The 20,485-nt window shown below is 40.9% G+C and overlaps 1 protein-coding gene across 1 annotated transcript; it reads right to left on the reverse strand.

The window, feature by feature from the left end:
- Nucleotides 1-11,680: 11,680 nt before the first annotated feature.
- On the reverse strand, nucleotides 11,681-13,884 carry LOC147641658 (uncharacterized). The gene is made up of 2 exons (XM_086797481.1): nucleotides 12,653-13,884; nucleotides 11,681-12,523 (listed from the first exon to the last, which is right to left on the reverse strand). The coding sequence occupies exons 1-2, from the start codon at nucleotides 13,200-13,202 to the stop codon at nucleotides 11,847-11,849; spliced, it is 1,227 nt and encodes a 408-aa protein (XP_086653607.1). The 5' UTR covers nucleotides 13,203-13,884; the 3' UTR covers nucleotides 11,681-11,846.
- Between the last annotated feature and the right edge of the window lie 6,601 nt (nucleotides 13,885-20,485).

Below are 20,485 nucleotides of genomic sequence, written 5' to 3' on the forward strand. Positions count from 1 at the left end.
GGATAAGGCCATCTTATTCCTTTTATACAGGATTTTATTCATATTTTCCTAGACGGCATACTAGGGAGTTTCAAATTGTTAAGGTATGTATAGGTGGTATCATGGTGGAATGGGATGCTAGGGATCCCTCACATATATTATCTTATGGGATAATTTGGACTCAAGATTGTTGCTTTGCTTACATCACTTAGCATGTTGACCTCAACATTCATAGACAATCTTATTTTCTAAATTCACTAGAAGTTATAGTGTGGGCATTCTCTAGATAAACTTCTTTTATCTATAGCCTACATGTTATGATGAGGGGGTAATCTCATCGGCATTTTCACTTGTTGAAATCTCTTTCTTTAGAGTTCAAACAAGTTTATCTTGTTGTGTTCGGATAAGGAAATTTGGATTCTTCCTTTGTTGGCATTTCTTTCTCTAGTTCCGTACTTTAGGTGATTTACACAATCAACCTGATAGGTTTACGGATGGACATATATGACTCATCGAGACGTTGATGACTCTCTATGTTGATATGGATAACTCGAGACGTCGATTATTCCATATGATGCAGATATTGGTATGTCGGGGCATCGATGAATCCCTGGTTTCTGCTGTTATAATGCCATGTTTTCTTACTTTATTCCGAATGGTTTACAACGAGGAAGTTACTTTAAATGTGAATTGTTCTGATCATCCGCAGTAGTCTGATGGGCAAACAGAGTGTATGAATCAGATTGTAGAGGATATGCTTCGTGCATGTCTTCCAATGATGGAATTTACCTATAACAGTTCTAAATTTACGGCTATTATTTTAGTCCGTGCATACTTATGTATGGGTATCAACTCAGGGCACCTATTGATGTCAGTCTTAAGGACATCGAGCTTGATGCATCGAGGAATTTCTTGCAAGATATGTAGGAAATTCTGACCGAAGCTCGGGATTCTATCAGGAGTGCTCATGATAGGGCACGGTTTTATGCTGATAGGGGATGCTGATAGGGTACGGTTTTATGCTGATAGGGGATGCTCATCTCGGTCTTTTGAACCAGGAGCGTTGGTTTATTTGAATGTTCCTAAAGATTTTCAGACTTTGTCAATGGGAAAATGCTCGAATTTATCTCCTAGATATTGTGGTCCATTTCGAGTTATATATCGGATTGGCACGGTTGCGTATGAACTAAAACTATCTCCAATTGTTAGAGTTCATCCAGTCTTTCATATCGATAGATTGAAAGGGAAACTGGGAGGTGAGGATGACACAGTCACTCCTCAAGAACTCGTTGAAGTCGATGAATTATCCTATGTTCCACATGAACCTGATAAGGTACTTAAATTCAGGGAAAGGAAACTTTCTAGTTGACTAATCCCTGAGGTTAAAATTAGGTGGAAAAATAGGAAAATTGAGGATTCGACTTGGGAGTTGGTTGAGATTGTTCAGCGCAGTTCTCCTTCTTTTCATTGCAAGAGTGCAATGTTTTGAGAGAGGGGAAGTATGTTATATGTACATTATGTGTGCTATGTTATATACACATTATGTGTGCATATACTAGGAGGCTAACCCACATTAGGCTTGTGAGTATGGGAGCATGGGAACAAGCTCTAGTGGAGCATGGGTTAGGACTAACCTTAAGGTTTAAGGTTAGGGTCAGGCATCCAAGGGTCACACATGAGGAATGGAAAGTCAAGAGTCACTTGAGGGCCCTCCTATATAATAGGGGCATGGGGCACACTCAAGGGGGCTTGGGGGCTTGGAGGTTTGGGCTCCATGAGGCCAAGGCTATGTTATGCTCTCTTTGTAGAGGTTCATATCTACTCACCTACCATTTCACACTATAGCTATATGCTATTTGATTGTGTTATACCTTTTGATGGTATGGGACATCAAGGTAGAGGTATGATGTATTTCATTCATTATTCATGTGTGCATCCCTTGGGCTCGGGGGTGGTTGGGTGGTTGAGTTTATGCCTGATTTATGCATGTTTTATGCATAACAATTATCTAGAGAGATCTTAGGGTTTTAACAGAAAAGGTGCTGGATGGTACAGTTGATCTTCAGTATGTGAAGACTGATGAGCAGGTGGCTGATATCTTTACGAAGCCACTTTACCAGGGAGAAGTTTGAGTACTTCCGAACTATGTTGGGAGTACATGGGATGAGCTTGAGGGGGAGTGTTGAGAGTCTTGATATCATCATATCATCTACATCTTCATCGGCAGTACATCATGAGCTTGAGAGGGGCTGTTGAGATTCAAGCTCGATGTCAGTGTAAGCCAGCTATGCTATGTGCTGGCATGTTAGGTAGGAACATGTGTGAGACATAAATGACCGCGTGTCCAGCTGGTCATAGCATGTGGACATTAGCTAGGGTTAGATGAGTGTGGACACAACTCATAGCGTGTTGTGTGGATTATGGATTATGGCATTATGCTTTGTGTGAGTGTGGACATGGCTTCCCTCTATGGTTAGGGTTTGCAATATACATTAGGGTTTGCTCCTGTGTGTGTGTCTCCTCCCCCTCTACCGTTCTTTCAACATAGGCCTATGCATATGGCATACAGCTTATACATACGGCCTATGCATATGGCTTATGCATAGGCAATAGTTGTTTGCATATGGCCTATATGCATGTATGCATAGGCGGTATGTATACAGCCTATGCATAGAGATACGGGGCATTGTTATATGCCATCTAGAATGTTGCTTATGTCAAGTTAGGAGTGGTTATCCACGAGTAGGTGGTTATAGTGGTGGGGGAACCCTCGATCTTCTCACTATCCTTCTCAAAAGAAGAGGAGTTTCCTTTGGCTTTAATAGTTGAAAATTCCTCAAAAGCTATCATCTGAAAAGGGGCATTGTCCACCCTTCTTGTCTAAGCAGTATTGTAGGAGGTTGTAACAATGTCCTAATATCACAAGTTGTATTTTTTGTCTAAGCTTGTGTTGTTGTTCTCTTAGTTAGCTTGACATATATAAGGTAAGTGGCCTTATTCATTCAACCTCATGTTTATTGCTGTAAGATTCCTCCCCAACCTCTTAGGATGTCCAGTATATTTCCCTATAATCAAATCCCTCTTCAGAAATATAAAAGATCTTGTTTCTACCTGTTCTGGCTTAGAGAGAGAAAATATTCTAGAGAGAGGTTATTCAGATTTTGAATATTTTTGGATGGAAAAATATCTCTTCTTATTAAAATAAGTTCCCCTGAAACAGAAGTTCAAAAAGATTTTCAGAAGGTGCATTAAAAATCAAGTATAATCTGTTCAAGAGGCCTTATCCTAAGAGTCAAGATTTTTGAGAAATTTTAAATTAAGGTTTTGAGGGGCCAATCAGATTCATCCAAATGTGTGGAGAAGATAAATAGAAGAAATAAAGAAAATCCCCCCAAAATGAGTAAATACTCACATAAGATGAAGAGTGGACTAAGGACCAAAGGAATTACTAAAAAAATGGATTTTTGACACCTCACAATGGGAATTCTCCCCTCATGAAAGAGGCGCCTACTTCACATGTGTGGTGGAGTTTAAAATTATAAAAAATTGAGATATTTTATCTCTCCTCTCTCCTAATTCAAGTCTAGTTCCAAAAAGTAAGCTAAACTGACCTAAAAATGGTCAAAAATTGACCAAACTGATCTGGAAAATTCTAGAATCAGTTTGCTTGGTTAGAAGCTCATTTTTTCCTTTAAATAGAAGCCTCCCCCTTTGTTGAAGCTTAATAGTGTTTTATGCACTGTTACTCTACTCCCCTAAGAGCCAAGAACTGTGAATTTCTTAATAATTCACTAGTTTTTGACCATTCCCTCTTCTAAAGAATTGGTGGCCACTCTTGTTGCAAACAAGAGTAGATCCCTCAAACCATCAAGCCAAAGGAAAGCTCCCATAATTTCATGTAAAAAATCTTACTTTTTCTTATTCTTTTAATGGTTTTTTAAATTGTTTGTTATCTTAAAATGATAAACAGATGCTATGCCTTCTTGGAAAGGCTTTCCCCCTCTCTCATTCTTAAAATTAGCCCTTCTTTATCCTAGTTAAGTGATCTAATTGTTGGAATTAAACTTTTCATATTATTTCTCTCTTAAAAGTGAAAATTGATTAGTTTAGAATGCTTTAAACCAATGGGGATAATTCCTAAGTAGATTAAGGTTAGAAAAATTGAAAAATGGTCAGCCATACAAAGGAGGTTATGGCAAAATTTTCTAAAAATTTGTGAAATAAATTTCATCTTTTATTAATCAAAAAGAGTAATCGCCATCGTTTGTGTATTCTAAAAGTGTCATTTTGATTCATGCATAGAAAGATGCATATTGATTATTTTTTTATTATAAAAGAGTGATTTTTAATAGAAGTAAATTCTATGCATAGAAAGATGCATATTGATTTTTTTTAAATTACAAAAGTGTTAATTTCATCAAAATAGATTTTATGCATTTTTTTTAAAATTATAAAAGTGTTACTTTCATCAAAATGGATTTTTATGCATAGATAGATGCGTAAAAGAACATTTTTATTATAAAAGTGTTACTTTCATTACAATGGATTTTTATGCATAAAATGATGCATAAAAGAAATTTTTTATTGTAAAAGTGTTACTTTCACTAATATTGATTTTTATGCATAAAATGAGGCATAAAAGAATTTTTTTATTACAAAAGTGTTGCTTTCACCAATTTTGATTTTATGCATAAATAGGTGCATAAAGAAGTTATTTTTTATTCCAAAAGAGTTATTCTCATCAATTTTGATTTTATGCATAAATAGATGCATAAAGAATTTATTTTTTATTCCAAAAGAGTTATTCTCATCAATTTTGATTTTATGCATAAAATAGGTGCATAAAGAATTTATTTTTATTCCAAAAGAGTTATTCTCATCAATTTTGATTTTATGCATAGAAAGGTGCATAAAGAAATTTATTTTTTTATTTCAAAAGAGTTATTCTCATCAATTTTGATTTTATGCATAGAAAGGTGCATAAAGAAATTTATTTTTATTTCAAAAGAGTTATTCTCATTAAAATTGAATTTATGCATAGAAAGATGCATAAAAGATTTATTTTTATCTCGAAAGTGTCATTCTCCTTAAAATTAAAATTATGCATAAATAGATGTGTAAAGAATCTTTATATAAAAAATAAGGATTCTCTTGCATTCTAAGAATGGATGTGATGAGATGGGATGTGAATCAGATAGATGAGAATGAATAGAGAATAGATGTGATGAAAATTGAAGTAATGAGAATGAGAGGTAGATAGATGTGATGATATGTGATGCGAATCAAATAGATGAGAATGAATGGATGGATAGATGTGGTGAGAATAGATGTGATGAGAACGAGAGGTAAATAGATGTGATGCGAATCAAATAGATGAGAATGAATGGATGGATAGATGTGATGGGAATAGATGTGATGAGAATGAGAGGTAAATAGATGTGATGAGATGGGATGCGAATCAGATAGATGGGAATGAATGGATGGATGGATGTGATGAGAATAGGAGTGACGAGAATGTGATGAGAATAGGAGTGACGAGAATGTGAGGTGAATAGATGTGATGAGAAGTAATGTGAATCTGATAGATGGGAATGAATGGATGGATGGATGTGGATGTATGTGAAGAATAGAAGTGGATGTATGTTAAAGAATGGATGTGGATGTATGTGAAGGATGGATGTGGATGTATGTGAAAGAATGGATGTGTATGTGATAAGTATGGATGTGGATGTATGTGAAAGGATAGATGTGGATGTGTATATGATAAGTATGGATATGGATGTATGTGAAAGGATATATGTGGATGTGTATGTGATAAATATGGATGTGGATGTATGTGAAAGGATAGATGTGGATGTGTATGTGATAAGTATGGATGTGGATGTATGTGGGAGAATATATGTGGATGTAAATGTGATGGTAGATATGAACGAGAATTGAAGCGATGAGATGTGATGTAAATTGGATAGATATGAATGATAAGGGATGTGAATGAATGATATAGGATGTGAATCAATGTGATAGCATATGAATCGAAATGTAAATGAATGATAAGGGATGTGAATGAATGATCAGGGATGTGAATGAATGAATCGGGATATGAATGAATGATAAGGGATGTGAACGGATGTGATGTGAATCGGGATGTGAATGAATGATAAGGGATGTGAATGGATGTGATGTGATGTGAATCGAGATGTGAATGAATGATATAGGATGTGACTGAATAATAAGGGATGTGAATGGATGTGATGTGTGATGTGAATCGGGATGTGAATGAATGATATAGGATGTGAATGAATAATAAGGGATGTGAATGGATGTGATGTGTGATGTGAATCGGGATGTGAATGAATAATATAGGATGTGAATGAATAATATAGGATGTGAATCGGGATGTGAATGAATAATAAGGGATGTGAATGGATGTGATGTGTGATGTGAATCGGGATGTGAATAAACGATAAGGGACATGAATGAATGTGTTAGCATGTGAATCAGGATGTAAATGAATGAGATGTGATGTGAAATGAATGTGATAAGATGCGATGTAAATTGGATAGATGTTAATGTATGTGAAGTGATGAGATATATGGGTAGATGCAAGTGGGTGAGATGATCTGATGAAGAGGAAAAATGAGAAAATAAGTGATGAGATAGAAAAAGATGTGATTAGATGAGAATGGGAATGCTTATGAAATGAGGTGGATTGATGTGATTAGATGAGAATGGGAATGCTTATGGAATGAGGTGGATTGATGTGCATGGATATTTGAATGATGTGGATTGACGTGTGGATTGATGTGGATGGATGTATGGAAGATATGGAAGGATGTGTGGATAATGTGGATTGATGTGGATGATGTGGATTGGTGTGTGTATGATGAGTGAATGATGTGGATTGATGTGGATGATGTGGATGGATGTATGGATGAGGTGGATTGATGTGTGGATAATGTGGATTGATGTGCATGGATATTTGAATGATGTGGATTGACGTGTGGATGGATGTATGGATGATGTGGATTGATGTGTGGATGATGCGATTGGATGTGATTTGATGTAGGAATGATATGATGTGATAGGGATCGATGATGAAAATAAAATTGTGGTAAGATGAAAAAAAGATGGGGTCTAATGTGAAAGGATGCGAAGTAATGAGAAAAGATGGAAATATTGTTGGAACTGTAATTCTTTGTGAAATCTGTTTTTAAATGACTGTTTTATGTCAAGAATGTTGGGGAAGCATTTTGACCGTCTTGTGAATAATGTCGTGGAGACCTATCTGTTAAAGTTGCAAACTGCTGTGACGGAGAGTCATCGGAGGACGTCTCGCGTAGCAAGGTTGGCCGAGGTCTTGACCAGCCTCGGTTTGATTAAACGGTGAGCTTCCGGTATAGTGGATGAGGGACCAAGGAAGCGGCCTATGAGTGAAGTGCTAGGTGACCTGCGAAGGATCCTAGAGGGTGCTGACCATATGGTGCTCGAGCTTTGGGTCGCCGAAGATACCCACGAGTACGTCGGGGAAGATATTAGAACAAGAAGTAAGAGTTGTTTTCTGAATTCGGGCATGGATCTGGTTGATTGACCTTGCTGGTCCTCCAACGGATGAGTCCATGGCTCTTTTACATGGATCTATTGGTTGATCTTGCTGATCTTCAACGGAGATTCCATCTGGATATTTTTATGTGATTATATTGCCAGGTACTATGAGCTAGGAACTATTGAAAAGGCCCTTGAGTAAACAGGTGGTGAGCGTTCTGGTTGCCAATGATGCCATAGGTACACCAATGAAGGAAGGAATTGGAAATTTAGGATTCAATTGGATAATTAGAGGATAATGATAAGTAACACTATGGTTTCATTAAATGATTGTTTTAAAGATTGTTGAATCTGTGAAAAAGGCAAGTTCATATTGGGTGTATAAGTGATGTGACTAGTTTTATTTTTGCATGAATATCCGGTTAGGGGGCCTGGGAACTCTTTTCCCTAGTACCCGGGACAAAACCCAACCAAAATTCCTAATTGGATCCCATCACTACAATGGTTGGGCGCTTGGCTAACCCATGGGACTAGATGGGGTTAGGCTGGACTGATGGATCCCTAAATCGAGACTCAATTTCTGTATAGTACGATAGATGAAGTAAATCCCAGACAAAAATTGTTCTATGGAAAAGAATCAATGGTTGTGCCTCTCAATGAGGAAAAAAGGGTTGGTCTCTATGATCCAAGTACAATCTTTTCCCTGATCTGACTATGGGACTTACAGGTTTGGTCAGATCAGTTCTATTAGTTAAGGCTTTTGACTACGTTAGAGAAAAAGTTATCCTGGAGGAATCGCCCGTGCTTTCCGTGCAAGGGAAGTTTTTCCGGGTTCGGTTTTGGAAGAACTGATAGATTAGTCTCTTGTCCGGATATCCGTGGGCAAGGCCCCAAGTGTGGGACCCTGCCCCGCGCAAGAAGTGCTACTTCCGTTGCTAGCACCCCTGAATTCGTTGTGCGGTGGGGTCAGGGATCTTACAATTGCACCCTTGGGTGCTGGGTTTAGGAAATGGACTTATGCATAGAGATATGGGGCATTGTTATATGCCATCTAGAATACTGCTTATGTCAGGTTAGGAGTGGTTATCCACGAGTAGGTGGTTATAGTAGAGGGAGAGCCCTCGATCTTCTCACTATCCATCTCTTTGCAAAAGAGGAGTTTTCTTTGGCTTTAATAGTGGGGAGCGTGTGGAAAGTCCTCAGAAGCTATCATCCGAAAGGGGCACTATCCACCCTGCTTGTCTAAGCAGTATTCTAGGAGGTCTTAACAATGTTCTAATATCGCATGTTGTATTCTTTGTCTAAGCTTTAAGTATGGCTTGGGTTAGAGCAATTGTGTTTTGTTGCCTATGCATGTATGTAGCAACAATGTCGACCAACCTGAATGAGCGATATGAGCAGCAAGCTTGGTCGCAGTTTACATAGACACAGGTATGGTTTCATCAAACCTTTTCATATACACAAAGTTAATATTTTATGCATTCTATTTGTCTTATATTTTAATCTTATATGTAGGCGGGCCAGTCGATGCCATGGGGGCAGACTACTCCACTTGGCCAATCGATGCCGTGGGGGCAATCTACTCCACTTGCTCAGTCCGGGCAGACCATGCCTTTGATAGGCATGGGGCCGAGTGGTGCAGGCCCATCACGGTATGGGTGTGATGAGCCTACACCACCTTCCTCTACTAGAGCCACCTTCGCACTCACATCCGTCTTCACTACGACGATGATGTTGACGATGTAGCAAGGAAACTGAGGGGGGGTAGTAGACATGCTAGCGGGGGGTTTGGGGGGGCTGCTTTTGCTTTGGTAAAAGCAGCAATAGGTCTCCCGATGCGTCTCCCCAATAGGGGGACTCATCATCTACACATTATGAGCCAGCCCCTCAGAGACCCATTCCACCGTTTGATCCACGCTTCCTACCATACACCGTGGATGTGGATGGTGTCCTCGTGATGGATGCATGAGGTAAGCAAGTCATGAATTGTATGCATGTACTTGCGAACCTGGAGTTCGTGAACTCCTTCAAAAAATGAAAAGCACAAGATGAACTTTCTAAGCAATATGTTATCGATGTGTTTAAGTCAGAGTTCCCCGCGCCACATGCGGGTCTGTGCTTCTCCGAGGAGTGGTTGAAGCGGCACATCAAGCTTTTGCTCTCTAATAGGAGAGCAAATATCAAGAGAGCATCAAAAAATAATTTAGAGAAGCCTAGCATGTGTACGGCCGAGGAGTGGAGACACGCATGCAGTTTCCTGAGAAAGCACCCAAGTGCTTTTCAACAAGCGGCGGGGCGAGTGCTTACCAACTAACGGAAGCGAGGGGCTTCACACCTTGGCTCCGATAGGAAATATTCCTTTCTTGCTCGTTTCGTAAGTATCATTTCTTCTCTGCTTTCATTTGGTTTTGTACTATAATGTTTTCTTGAAATAATTGTATATTTTCTTAAGGGAGGTTGTTGGGCGTGACCCAACAAAGGAGGTATATGACTATGGGTATGGAGCCCCCCCTGTCCGCAATTGTGGGCGTGGATGTGTACGCGAGGTGTACGCTTGGATGAGTCCATTTTGGGGACTCAAGCTGATGAGGTAATGTGTTGCATAAACCATTCTCTTTTCTATGTCTAATTGTATTTCCATGCTTTCCTTACCTTACGCTTGATGGCATGTATGCAGGATGAAGGCGAAGACGAAGAGGAGGATCCAGATTATCAACATGAAGCAAGTGAAGAGGACGAGGAATCGGATATGATGAAGATCGCTAGGAATCCAATGAGGATTCCAATTAGACACCCACCTCTTCAGACCTCTTTTGTAAAAACTCTATGTATATATGGCCAAAGGCCCAACAATTTCTGAAATATAGTAACTTTTTGGGCTCAATTACATTCTCCACAATGTACGTGTTTCTTGTATTTGTGTTTGTGTTTCTTGTATTTGTATTTGTGTATTCTCCACAATTTGAATATGTGACTCTGTTTAATTTTTTTTTTAAAGAGCTGGGATAGATTAGGGAGTCCTGTGCAGACTCCCCAGTCTGCCCTTGCTCTTTTTTTGTTGTGCAGAGCGTTCACTGCTCACCAGTGAAAGTATTAGTTGCTCTTGAGCAGCGAAAATAGCAACGAAATGTCAGCGATATTTCACTGCGTAACAGCAAAATATCGCTTCTTATAGCAGTGTGATTTTTGCTGCTGAGCAGCGAACCGGTTGTGCAGCAAAAATAGTAGTGTTTCTAGAAGCGAAAATGGCCCTACACCTAGCTGCGTTTCTAGTTATAAAAACGCTGCTATTTTCGCCTACTAGACCCTCATTCTATTGTAGTGTATGCATGGAGACACAAAACAACTACATTGCTTGAGAAGTTAGAGCAAAATAATTAATTGGACCCACGTTATTAACCACGTAAGTATAGTAGTTTGCTAGCTTATGATTTGGTAGCATGTAACTTATGGTTTCTCTATATTTGTGCAAGGAATTCAGAAGAGGCTCACAACAATAAGAAGGAAAGGCAAGGAGGCGATGGGAATGATGACGAGTAGATAGGCCATCGTGCAATAAATAGTTTATTTTTTTGTAAGATTTTGGGTTGAGTTTTTTGTAGCATAGCAATGTATATGGTTTTTGTCCGAATGTTAATATCAATCTAATCATATTCGTGTGTACCCATATGTCTTGTAACTATGCTTTCAAACAAGTTTCTTTTAATATCTCTCAAAATCTAAGCACTTGATGCGGTACCAAAATGATAGGATGGGATAGATTGAGATTAGCAAAGTTACCAACCCTAGTGTATCCCATTCCACAAAAAAAAAAAAATCAAGGTCAATATAAGCATCGGTAATAACCAGAGTTGGTATAAGTGTTGGTATGTGCATTGGTATGTTCACATACCGATGTTTATACCAATAGACCCGTACCATGCTACTACCGACGACAATATCGACGACGAGTAGGGAAAAATGCACCTAAAAGAAAAGTCTAAGATGTCGACATGGGCATAAGTATGGGTTAGTGGGAGCCTAGTTTTAGCGAGTTCATCTTTAGTTATTAAATATCTCCATTTTCAAAAAATTAGTTGGAAATCACATGGAAACTAGGCCAATATCTAATTAGCTAAATTAGTTAAATGAACAAAAAGATCGTCCCACACAATTTCTGTACACATTTTGCGGATTCTATTGTGGTCTAAGAATTCAGATGGAGACATTGGTGGGCCGCCTAACAAAGGTGACGCATTTTCTATATAATAGTTCTTTTACGAAGTGTTGACTTAAATCTCATTCGGTAAAGAGCAATATTGCCCTTGGCCCTTAGAATGCAGAAATCAGGCGACGGCGAACTGCACGAGGAAAAGGCGGCGGCAGGGGTTACCGTCGGAGTCGGATTTGCAGTAGCGGGGCGTGTGACGGAGGCGGTTGAAGAAGCTGTGAGGGTTGTCGCCTACAAGGCCGAAGTTGGCGTCGAGGTCCCCCATCTGCGACACCCGCACGGACACAAAACCTAGCGATGGCAGCAGCTCCTCCGGCCAGTCGCTGTGGAAATAGAATTGCGTCTGCAACTCGCTGCTCAGATGCGTCGAGAACTCGTTCATAAAGTCCGCCAGCACCAGCGTACCCGACGGACAGCTACCGGAGATTCGCCTCAACAGCGCCCGCGCCTCCGCATCTCGTAGATAGTACAGGAGGCCCTCTAGCACCCATACTGTGGGCGGACATTGGCCATTGTCCTTCTCCGTTTGGAATCCGGCCGCCTGTAGTTTGTCCCACCACTCCTCCGAGGCCAGGTCTGCCGCCACCCTCACCACTCTGGCGGCGCACAACCGTGCAGGCTGCGGCGACTCCGGCTCCGCCGCCCCCGCCTTCTCCTCGTCCTCCCCACTAGCGTCTGTCGAGGTCGCACAGTTAAGCAGAGCACTTTTGAAATCCACGATCTTGGGCAAATCCACTTCGAAGACGTCGCACCCTTCCAGGCATTTCAGCCGGTACGCACGAGTGTCCATGCCTGCATATACGAGACAAACGTTGCGTACGTGCGAGAAAAAGCGACAATCGTCTTTAAGCTTAGCTATTGCTCTAGAAAATGCAATTCAGACGATTTGATAACTGATTATATCGCAAATGAAATGTTTACCTGCTCCAAGCAACACCACCTGTAGGGAAGCGCTGCACGTGCGAGAGCAGCCGGCCTCCTGCGAGTTCTCCCTCCACTGCCTTAGGGCCGCCTCTATTTTTCCATCGAACCAGAGTGTGCGGACAGCCAGCATGACGCCAGCGATCCCGCACGCCTTGCTGTCTTTGGCGGCCTCCTCCATCTTGCCTTGCAACTTCCTCAGGTGAGACTCTCCGGCGAGAAAGCAGGCGAGGGGGTCATGGATCACGTGATTCCACAGTGCCCGACCTGCAGCAGTCTGGCGGGCCGTGCGCTCACGTGGGTCCTCCTCCCGGTCCAGCATACTGTGCAGCTGCCTCATCTTCTCCGTGTAAGCGCCACACAACGCATCCACCTGTTTGCTCATCACACTTAAAAGTCCGTCGTTCTGATTGGAAGAAGGCGGCTGCACAACGATATAACCTCCTGCACAGCACACTCTCCTCGCGCCGCTGACCCTTCTCCTCTCCCAACTTCGACAATGGTCCTTCCTCAGAATGTAGTCATGATCTCCCCTTAGATACACGCTCATTCCTGAGGAGCAAGCAGGAAGCTCCGTCACACGTTTGGCTTTCGGCCTGTACGACTGGCGCAGGTGGTATTCTTGTGACCCCTCTGTATCCTGCAGCTGAGGTCGAACACGAGATCACTGCAGAGGCTGCCGTGCTGATGAGCTACACACAGGTTTGCTTGCATAGAGCATAGATTGCAAGGGCCTATGCTGCATCATGTAAAACCTCATGCTGGCGCGGTGTATTAAAGCTGTTCATGCAGATGATAACTCATAGCTCATGGCCAAGCACATGAATTGCCCCCTCTCGAGTTAGGAGTTCAATACCCTTGCCTCTTCAAGGAGCTTAAAGAGTTATGTTATTCACCTATGGGATGTAGGGGCTCGGAGTTTTGGAGAATTCATGAAAAGCAGCTGGAAGGGGTAGTAATACAGCAATCGCAATCAAGTTGAAATTTTTGATCAATGCGGTTCACAGGTTTAACAATTAACTCACTATTATATATTAGTCAAGGGTTTTGTGAGGGTGGTCAGTGAGTGGCGTAGAATTGTTAAAAGGAGCACGGCAGTTTAATTATTAAGGAAAGCAGAGGAGAAGCAAAGCCATTGGTGTAGGATAGCTTTGTTGATATCACACGTTGTGGTGAAGGGTGCAGGAGCGGTCACGGCGGCTTTGTGAGGAGAGTGTGTGTGTGTGTGGATGACAAGCTTGAGCAGCAGCTGGTGTGTGTAGAAAGGTGGGGGCGGGCTCCCAAACCATTGTTTGGGATAATACTTGTCGACGCCCCACTGGCCAGCAACCTAAAACTCTCGTGTGTGTTTCGGGGAGGGGGGGCCAGAGAAAGACGAAGCTGTTCCCGAGAGCAACCTCTCACCACAGCCTTCCGCTGCCCCATCAGTGGTGTATCCCCCGCCACGCGATCTCCACGTCACAACACTTTACCTTTGGGCTTTTGAACACTTCTCAACATCCCCCGGCATCATTTAGGAAGGAAATTGAAATTGGAACTTGGTCAACTGTTTTTCCTTTGTAAGATACTTTACACACCAGCCCCAAGTCTTGGTGATTTTCCTTTGTAAGGTACTTTACACACCAGCCCCAAAGACTGTCACCAAATCTTCAGCGAATGAAATGGGTAGGCTGGCCATGGATGAGGGAGACTCTCCATCCATGAGATGTGAGAGATTCTCCCCTTTTTCGGGTCATTAGTGGGAAAGAACAAAAGGAAGGGGGGAGGGGGGGATGGATATCTTTAAACGCCCTTAGTCATGCATCACACTTAAAAAGACAACCTATGACTTTTAGGGCCTTTATAGACTTCTCAAGATGGGGGAGATCCCCTACCCATTTGGTACAACGTATGAGAATTCGCCTTTGCCTGATCGTGGGCATGGTGTATGTAAAGTTTGTTACAAATTTCTCAAATTCTAATAGAAACTATACTAGATTACATGTGCTTGTGTTGACGATTTAATGTTGCACTGGCCATCATCATCAATAAGCAATTGTGCTTGCTCAGAGCTACATGAGGTAGAAGTTGATGGTGGGCAGTGTCTAATTTGATTATGCTTGTAATCTATCACACTAATTTCTAGCAAGGCCAAAATTGTGTCCTGAGATGACACAACTCAACCTTTTCTAATAAAGACTTTGACTTTGAAATGTTTACTTACATCAATGGAAAATTTAGATGTTAAAATACGACTTATACAAACATTCTACATATCTGTACAATAAATCTCTATGCTAGCACTAATGAAATAATGCAAAGAGAGGCTAAACTCGTTTGCACTCTCTTCCTCTATCTTTCTAAATGGCATTCACTTGCATTTGGTTTAGTCATGTTGATTGGGAAAATTTTCGATTCTCCTGCCCATGCCACGATGCGTTGCGGTACCTCTTGGTCCATAACCTAGCTACATTGCTCTTCCTATATCTCATTTATCTTCTTCCTTTCTTGCTCTTCCACAATCATAGTGCTCTCTTCCATAAGCATAGTGGTCTCAATCACAAGGTATGTGTCTCCTTTCTTCTATGTTTGCTCTCTTCCATAAGCATAGTGCTCTTAATCACAAGTATGTGTCTCCTTCCTTCTATGTTTTTTAATCAAAATGTTTGTAATTTCTATGTTCTCCAATCCCTCTCTCTCTACAAGAAATTGATCTAGGCTTTGATACCACTACAAGAAAGGGACCTAGGCTCTGATACCACTGCAAGAAAGGGATCTAAGGGTAATAAGAAAGGGATCTAGGCTGTAATACCACATCAAGAAAGGGATCTAGGCTTTGATACCACTACAAGAAAGGGGTCTAGGGGTTATGAGAAAGAGATATAGGCTTTGATACCACTGCAACAAAGGGATCTAGACTCGGATACCACTGCAAGAAAGGGATCTAGGGATAGAGATAGAGATTGCACTCATGACAGGAGTACCATTGTAGCTCCACTCATCATAGGGAGTAGCACCTAGACATGGGAAGTCTATCATAACATAGCCTTGCACACATTAGCATAGACTACACACATGTGCTACTCATGGGAGTAGCCACCATGAAAGCTTGGGCCATAAGCTCCAAGAAAGATAAAGTGTATAATGATCCAAAGGTATCAAAAAGGTACAAAGTACATAGGCCATGTGCCTTTTATAGTCCCAAGGCCATATTTGCCCTAGTCTCACATGTATAAAGATGTCATATGACCCATGTACCTAGGCCCCCATGCCCCCATGTGCATATGTATACTAAAATTCCTTCATTACAAACCATCCCCTCCTACAATGATTTTATTCTCTAAATCAAAGGGTGGCCATGCACAAACAAACATATACAAGAGGCTATATACAAAAGCCAAAAATCAAGATATCAAATATTACCATTGTTAACACTAATCTATACACTAAGATCTCCTAATCTTCCCGTGTCTAAGTGCTACTCCCTATGATGAGTGGATCTATGGTGGTACTCTTCATAAGTGCAATCTCCATCTCTATCCCTAGATACCTTTCTTGCAACTCCTAGATCCCTTTCTTGTAATGGTATCAGAGCTTTTGGCTTTGATCTTGGTAGTGATTAAAATTTAATCATTTTTGGATTAAGCTTTACACATTTTTTCAAGATTGCTTTTATCTTGATTTATATGGGTTAGTAATGAGATTAATATTAATCACTTTTTACCTTGGGTAGCCTAAGACCCTTTCACAAAAGCATGCAAACAGAGCTACCCACTTGACAATACTATAGAGCCATTAAACATGTTTTCTTTTAGTCTTCCAAATTCCCTCTATATAAATATATAAAAACTAGAACCTTGCGAGCACAAAAAACGTCCATCTGTCCCCTTGCATCCATGCCCTTGCACCCCACCCTCTGTTATGCCCCATGGCTTGCTATGCCTCCTTGTCTCTCCCATGTGTCCAATCCCCTTCTCCTTCTCTACTCCCATATGCCTTGCATGGTGATGCACTTCCCTCTTCTCCCTCTTAAGCTACGTCGAGGGCGACCGCACCGAAGCTTATCAAACCATTGAAAGTTCAAGCATACAAGATCTATTACTGCTAATAATTGGAGGCTCTTCTGACAAGGAGTTCTAGATGACTCTTGGTTTGCCAAGTGGGTGTTGTTGATGGGGCGTGGAGTCGTTTAGGAGCGTTGTACATGGTGGCTCACCCTAGCACAAAGATAAGTCTGACCAAAATAGCTGATCATGGAGAGTATGAGAAGAATCCCTCTTGAGGTGGTGGTGTAGCTAAAGAAGCAGCGACACCATTCTAGCACAGGATGCGGGTGATGTAGCGTAGCACATGAAAAGAGAGATGTGGTGTAGCAAGGCAGAACGCGATTGGCTGTCGTGGTGACAGCACCGCCGCCCATCACAAAGGGAAGAAGAAGGTGTTGTGGCGGGCTAAACAAGTGATTGTTGTGTGGCAAGTAAGGCAAAGGCGACATGTGGTGTTTTGTGGCTCTGTAGCAAGGAAGTAGCGGGTGTGTGGTGAAAAGCTCAACAACGCCAGAGGAGGTGTGATGGAGCCAAGCACAACACAGAGAGAGGCACTTTGGTTGTCACTAGGCCTCACCTCTATATGGCACGGTGCATTAATGTAAGATCCCTATTCCCACCGAGCAACGGATTCGGGGTACTAGCAGCGGAAGTCGCACTTCTTGCACGGGACAGGGGTCCCACACTCGAGCCTCGCCCACGGATATCCGGACAAGAGACTAATCCGTCGGTTTTTCCAAAATCGAACCCGGAAAAACTTTCTTCACCCAGAAAGCACAGGCGATTCCACCAGGATAACTCTTTACTCTAACGTAGTCAAGACCATTACTGATCAAGCTGATCCACCGACTGCACCTATAAAGATACTCGGTCAGATCAAGGAAGATACTTGCACTTGGATCATTGGGATCAACGCTTTTTTCCCCATCCGTTGATTCCTATCCATAGAACAATTACTATCCGGGATTTACTTTATCTATCGTAAAAGAAATTGAGTCTCGATTTACGGATCCATCAGTCCAGCCTAACCCCATCCGATCCCATGGGTTAGCCAACCACCCAACCACTGTAGTGATGGGATCCAATTTGGAATTTGGTTAGGTTTTGTCCCGGGTACCAAGGAAAAGAGTTCCAAGGCCCCCTAGCCGGAAGTTCATGCAAACATAAAACTAGTCACACCACTTACACACCCAATATGAAATTGCCTTTTTCTTAGCATCAACTCTTTAAAACAATCCTTTAATGAAACCATTATGTCACTGATGACAATCCTCAAAGTCTCTAGTTGAATCCTTATTTCCAGTCATTCATTCATCGGTATACTTATGGCATCATTGGCAACCAGAACGCTCACCACCTGTTCACTCAAGGGCCTTTTCCATAGTTCCTAGCTCATAGTAACCGGCAATATATTCATATAATAGAATGGAATCTCCGTGGAAGATCAGCAAGATCAACCCACAGATCCATATAAAAGAGCCATAGACTCATCCGTTGAGGACCAGCAAGGTCAATCAACCACATCCATGCCCGGTTTCAGAAAACAACTCTTACTCCCTGTTCCAATATCTTCCACGACGCACGTGTGGGTATCTTCGGCGACCCAGAGCCCGAGCACCATATGGTCAGCACCCTCTAGGATCCTTCGCAGGTGACCTAGCGCTTCACTCATAGGCCGCTTCCTTGGTCCCTCATCCACCGTACCGGAAGCTCACCATTTAAATCGAACCGAGGCTGGTCAAGACCTCGGTCGACCTTGCTACGCGAGACGTCCTCCATTGACTCTCCGTCAGCAGTTGCAACTTTAACAGTTAGGTCTTCACGACCTTAATCCACAAGACGGTCAAAATGCTTCCCCAGCATTCTTGACATAAAACAGTCATTTACAAACAGTCACAAAATACAGTTTCTAAATCGAACTCTCGTCTTTCCACATTATCCCTCCTTAGTCCACAGTACTTATTCCATATTCCATTCAATGTGTACTCATTCTCATCCATTTCCTCATATCGACGACACATTAATTCACATACACATACACATTCACATCCATACATCCACATCTACATGCATACATCCATTTTCACATCCTCATTTATACATCCACATCCCATAACCACATTCATACATACACATCCATATCCACATCCACATCCACATTCATACATCCACATCCACATTTCCATTCACATCTATACATCCACATCTACATCCACATACATACATACACATCTACCTACATACATCCACATCCACATTCATACATCCACACTTTCATTTCCACATCCACACATCCACATTCATATTCATACATCCACATTCACATACATAGATACACATCCGTATCTTCATCCATACATCCACATTCACATTCATACATACACATCTACATGTATACATCCACTTCACATTCATACAACCATATTACATTCATTCTCGTCCTAACACATCCCATATACATCTTAACACATCCTAACTCATCTTAACACATTCTATCACATCTCATACACCTCTTATCATATCTTATCACATCTCATACACATCTTATCACATCTTTTCACATCTCATACACCTCTTATCACATCTTATCACATTTCATATCTTTTTATAGAATACAAGAGAATTCTTATATTTGATATAAGATTTCTCTACACATTTATTTATGTATAAATTCCATTTAAGGAGACTAACACCTTCGAAATAAAAATCAATCTTTTATGCATCTTCTTATGCATAAATTCAATTTGGTAGGAATTACACTTTTAGAATAAAAGAATTTCTCTTATGCATCTAAGTTATGCATAAAATCCATTTATGATGAAAATCACACTTTTAGTATAAAAGAATATCTTTTAGGCATACCTCTATGCATGAAATCCAAATATAATAAAAGTCACACTTTTAAAATAAAATAATCAACTTTTATGCATACCTTTATGCATGAAATTCAAATATAATAAAAGTCACACTTTTATAATAAAATAATCAACTTTTATGCATACCTTTATGCATGAAATTCAATATGATAAAAGTCACACTTTTATAATAAAATAATCAACTTTTATGCATACCTTTATGCATGAAATCCAAATATGTTAAAAGTCACACTTTTATAATAAAATAATCAACTTTTAATGGAAATTTATGTAATTCTTAACTATCATCAATCAATTAACTTCAATAGCATTCATCAAATTATGTAACTCTTCACTACCATTCATCAATTAACTTCAATAACATTCAAAAACCATTCCAATTAAGCTTCTCAAGCTTGAGAGGGGTTGAGAAGAGAGAAACATTGAGAAATTATAGAAACAGAAATCAACTATTCCTTGAGATCTTTAATCTCAGCAAGAAAAACATTCATGTCATCATCTTCCTGCATAATCTTCAATTCTAGCTCTTTACGCAGGTAAGAGATTTTTGCCTCGTTACGACCTACATACAAACCAGCTAGAATATCCCAAGCATGTTTTGCTGTTTTAGCTGAACGAATATGTGGGGTGATGTTACGTTTGACAGAAAGTGCAATCAGGCATGAGCCTGCACATCTTTACCATCCCAACGAGCTTGTTCAGCAGTGGGTAAAACAGCAACAACAGTAGAGCTGCCAGAACCTGCAACATCCTCAACAGATCCTACATCCACAGAACCTGGACGTACATCCATACCCTGCACAATGTTCCACACTCCTTTTGCAACCAAAACATGCTGCATCATGTATGCCCAAAGTGGGTAGTTGCTGTCTCCATCCAGTTTGTCTTCAGCAGACAACATGCGAAATACATCATTGCTGTTATCAGCCATG

This window comes from Cibotium barometz, chromosome 1 (genome assembly GCF_041138505.1).
Source record: "Cibotium barometz isolate CiBa-2024 chromosome 1, ASM4113850v1, whole genome shotgun sequence".
NCBI lineage: Eukaryota > Viridiplantae > Streptophyta > Polypodiopsida > Cyatheales > Cibotiaceae > Cibotium > Cibotium barometz.

Bases quoted from the DNA above. Each gene is read 5' to 3' on its own strand.
- LOC147641658 (XM_086797481.1), bottom strand. From the start codon at position 13,202: ATGAGCGTGTATCTAAGGGGAGATCATGACTACATTCTGAGGAAGGAC. The intron at 12,524-12,652 runs GTAAACATTTCA...TCGTATATGCAG, and splicing joins GGTGGTGTTGCTTGGAGCAG to GCATGGACACTCGTGCGTAC.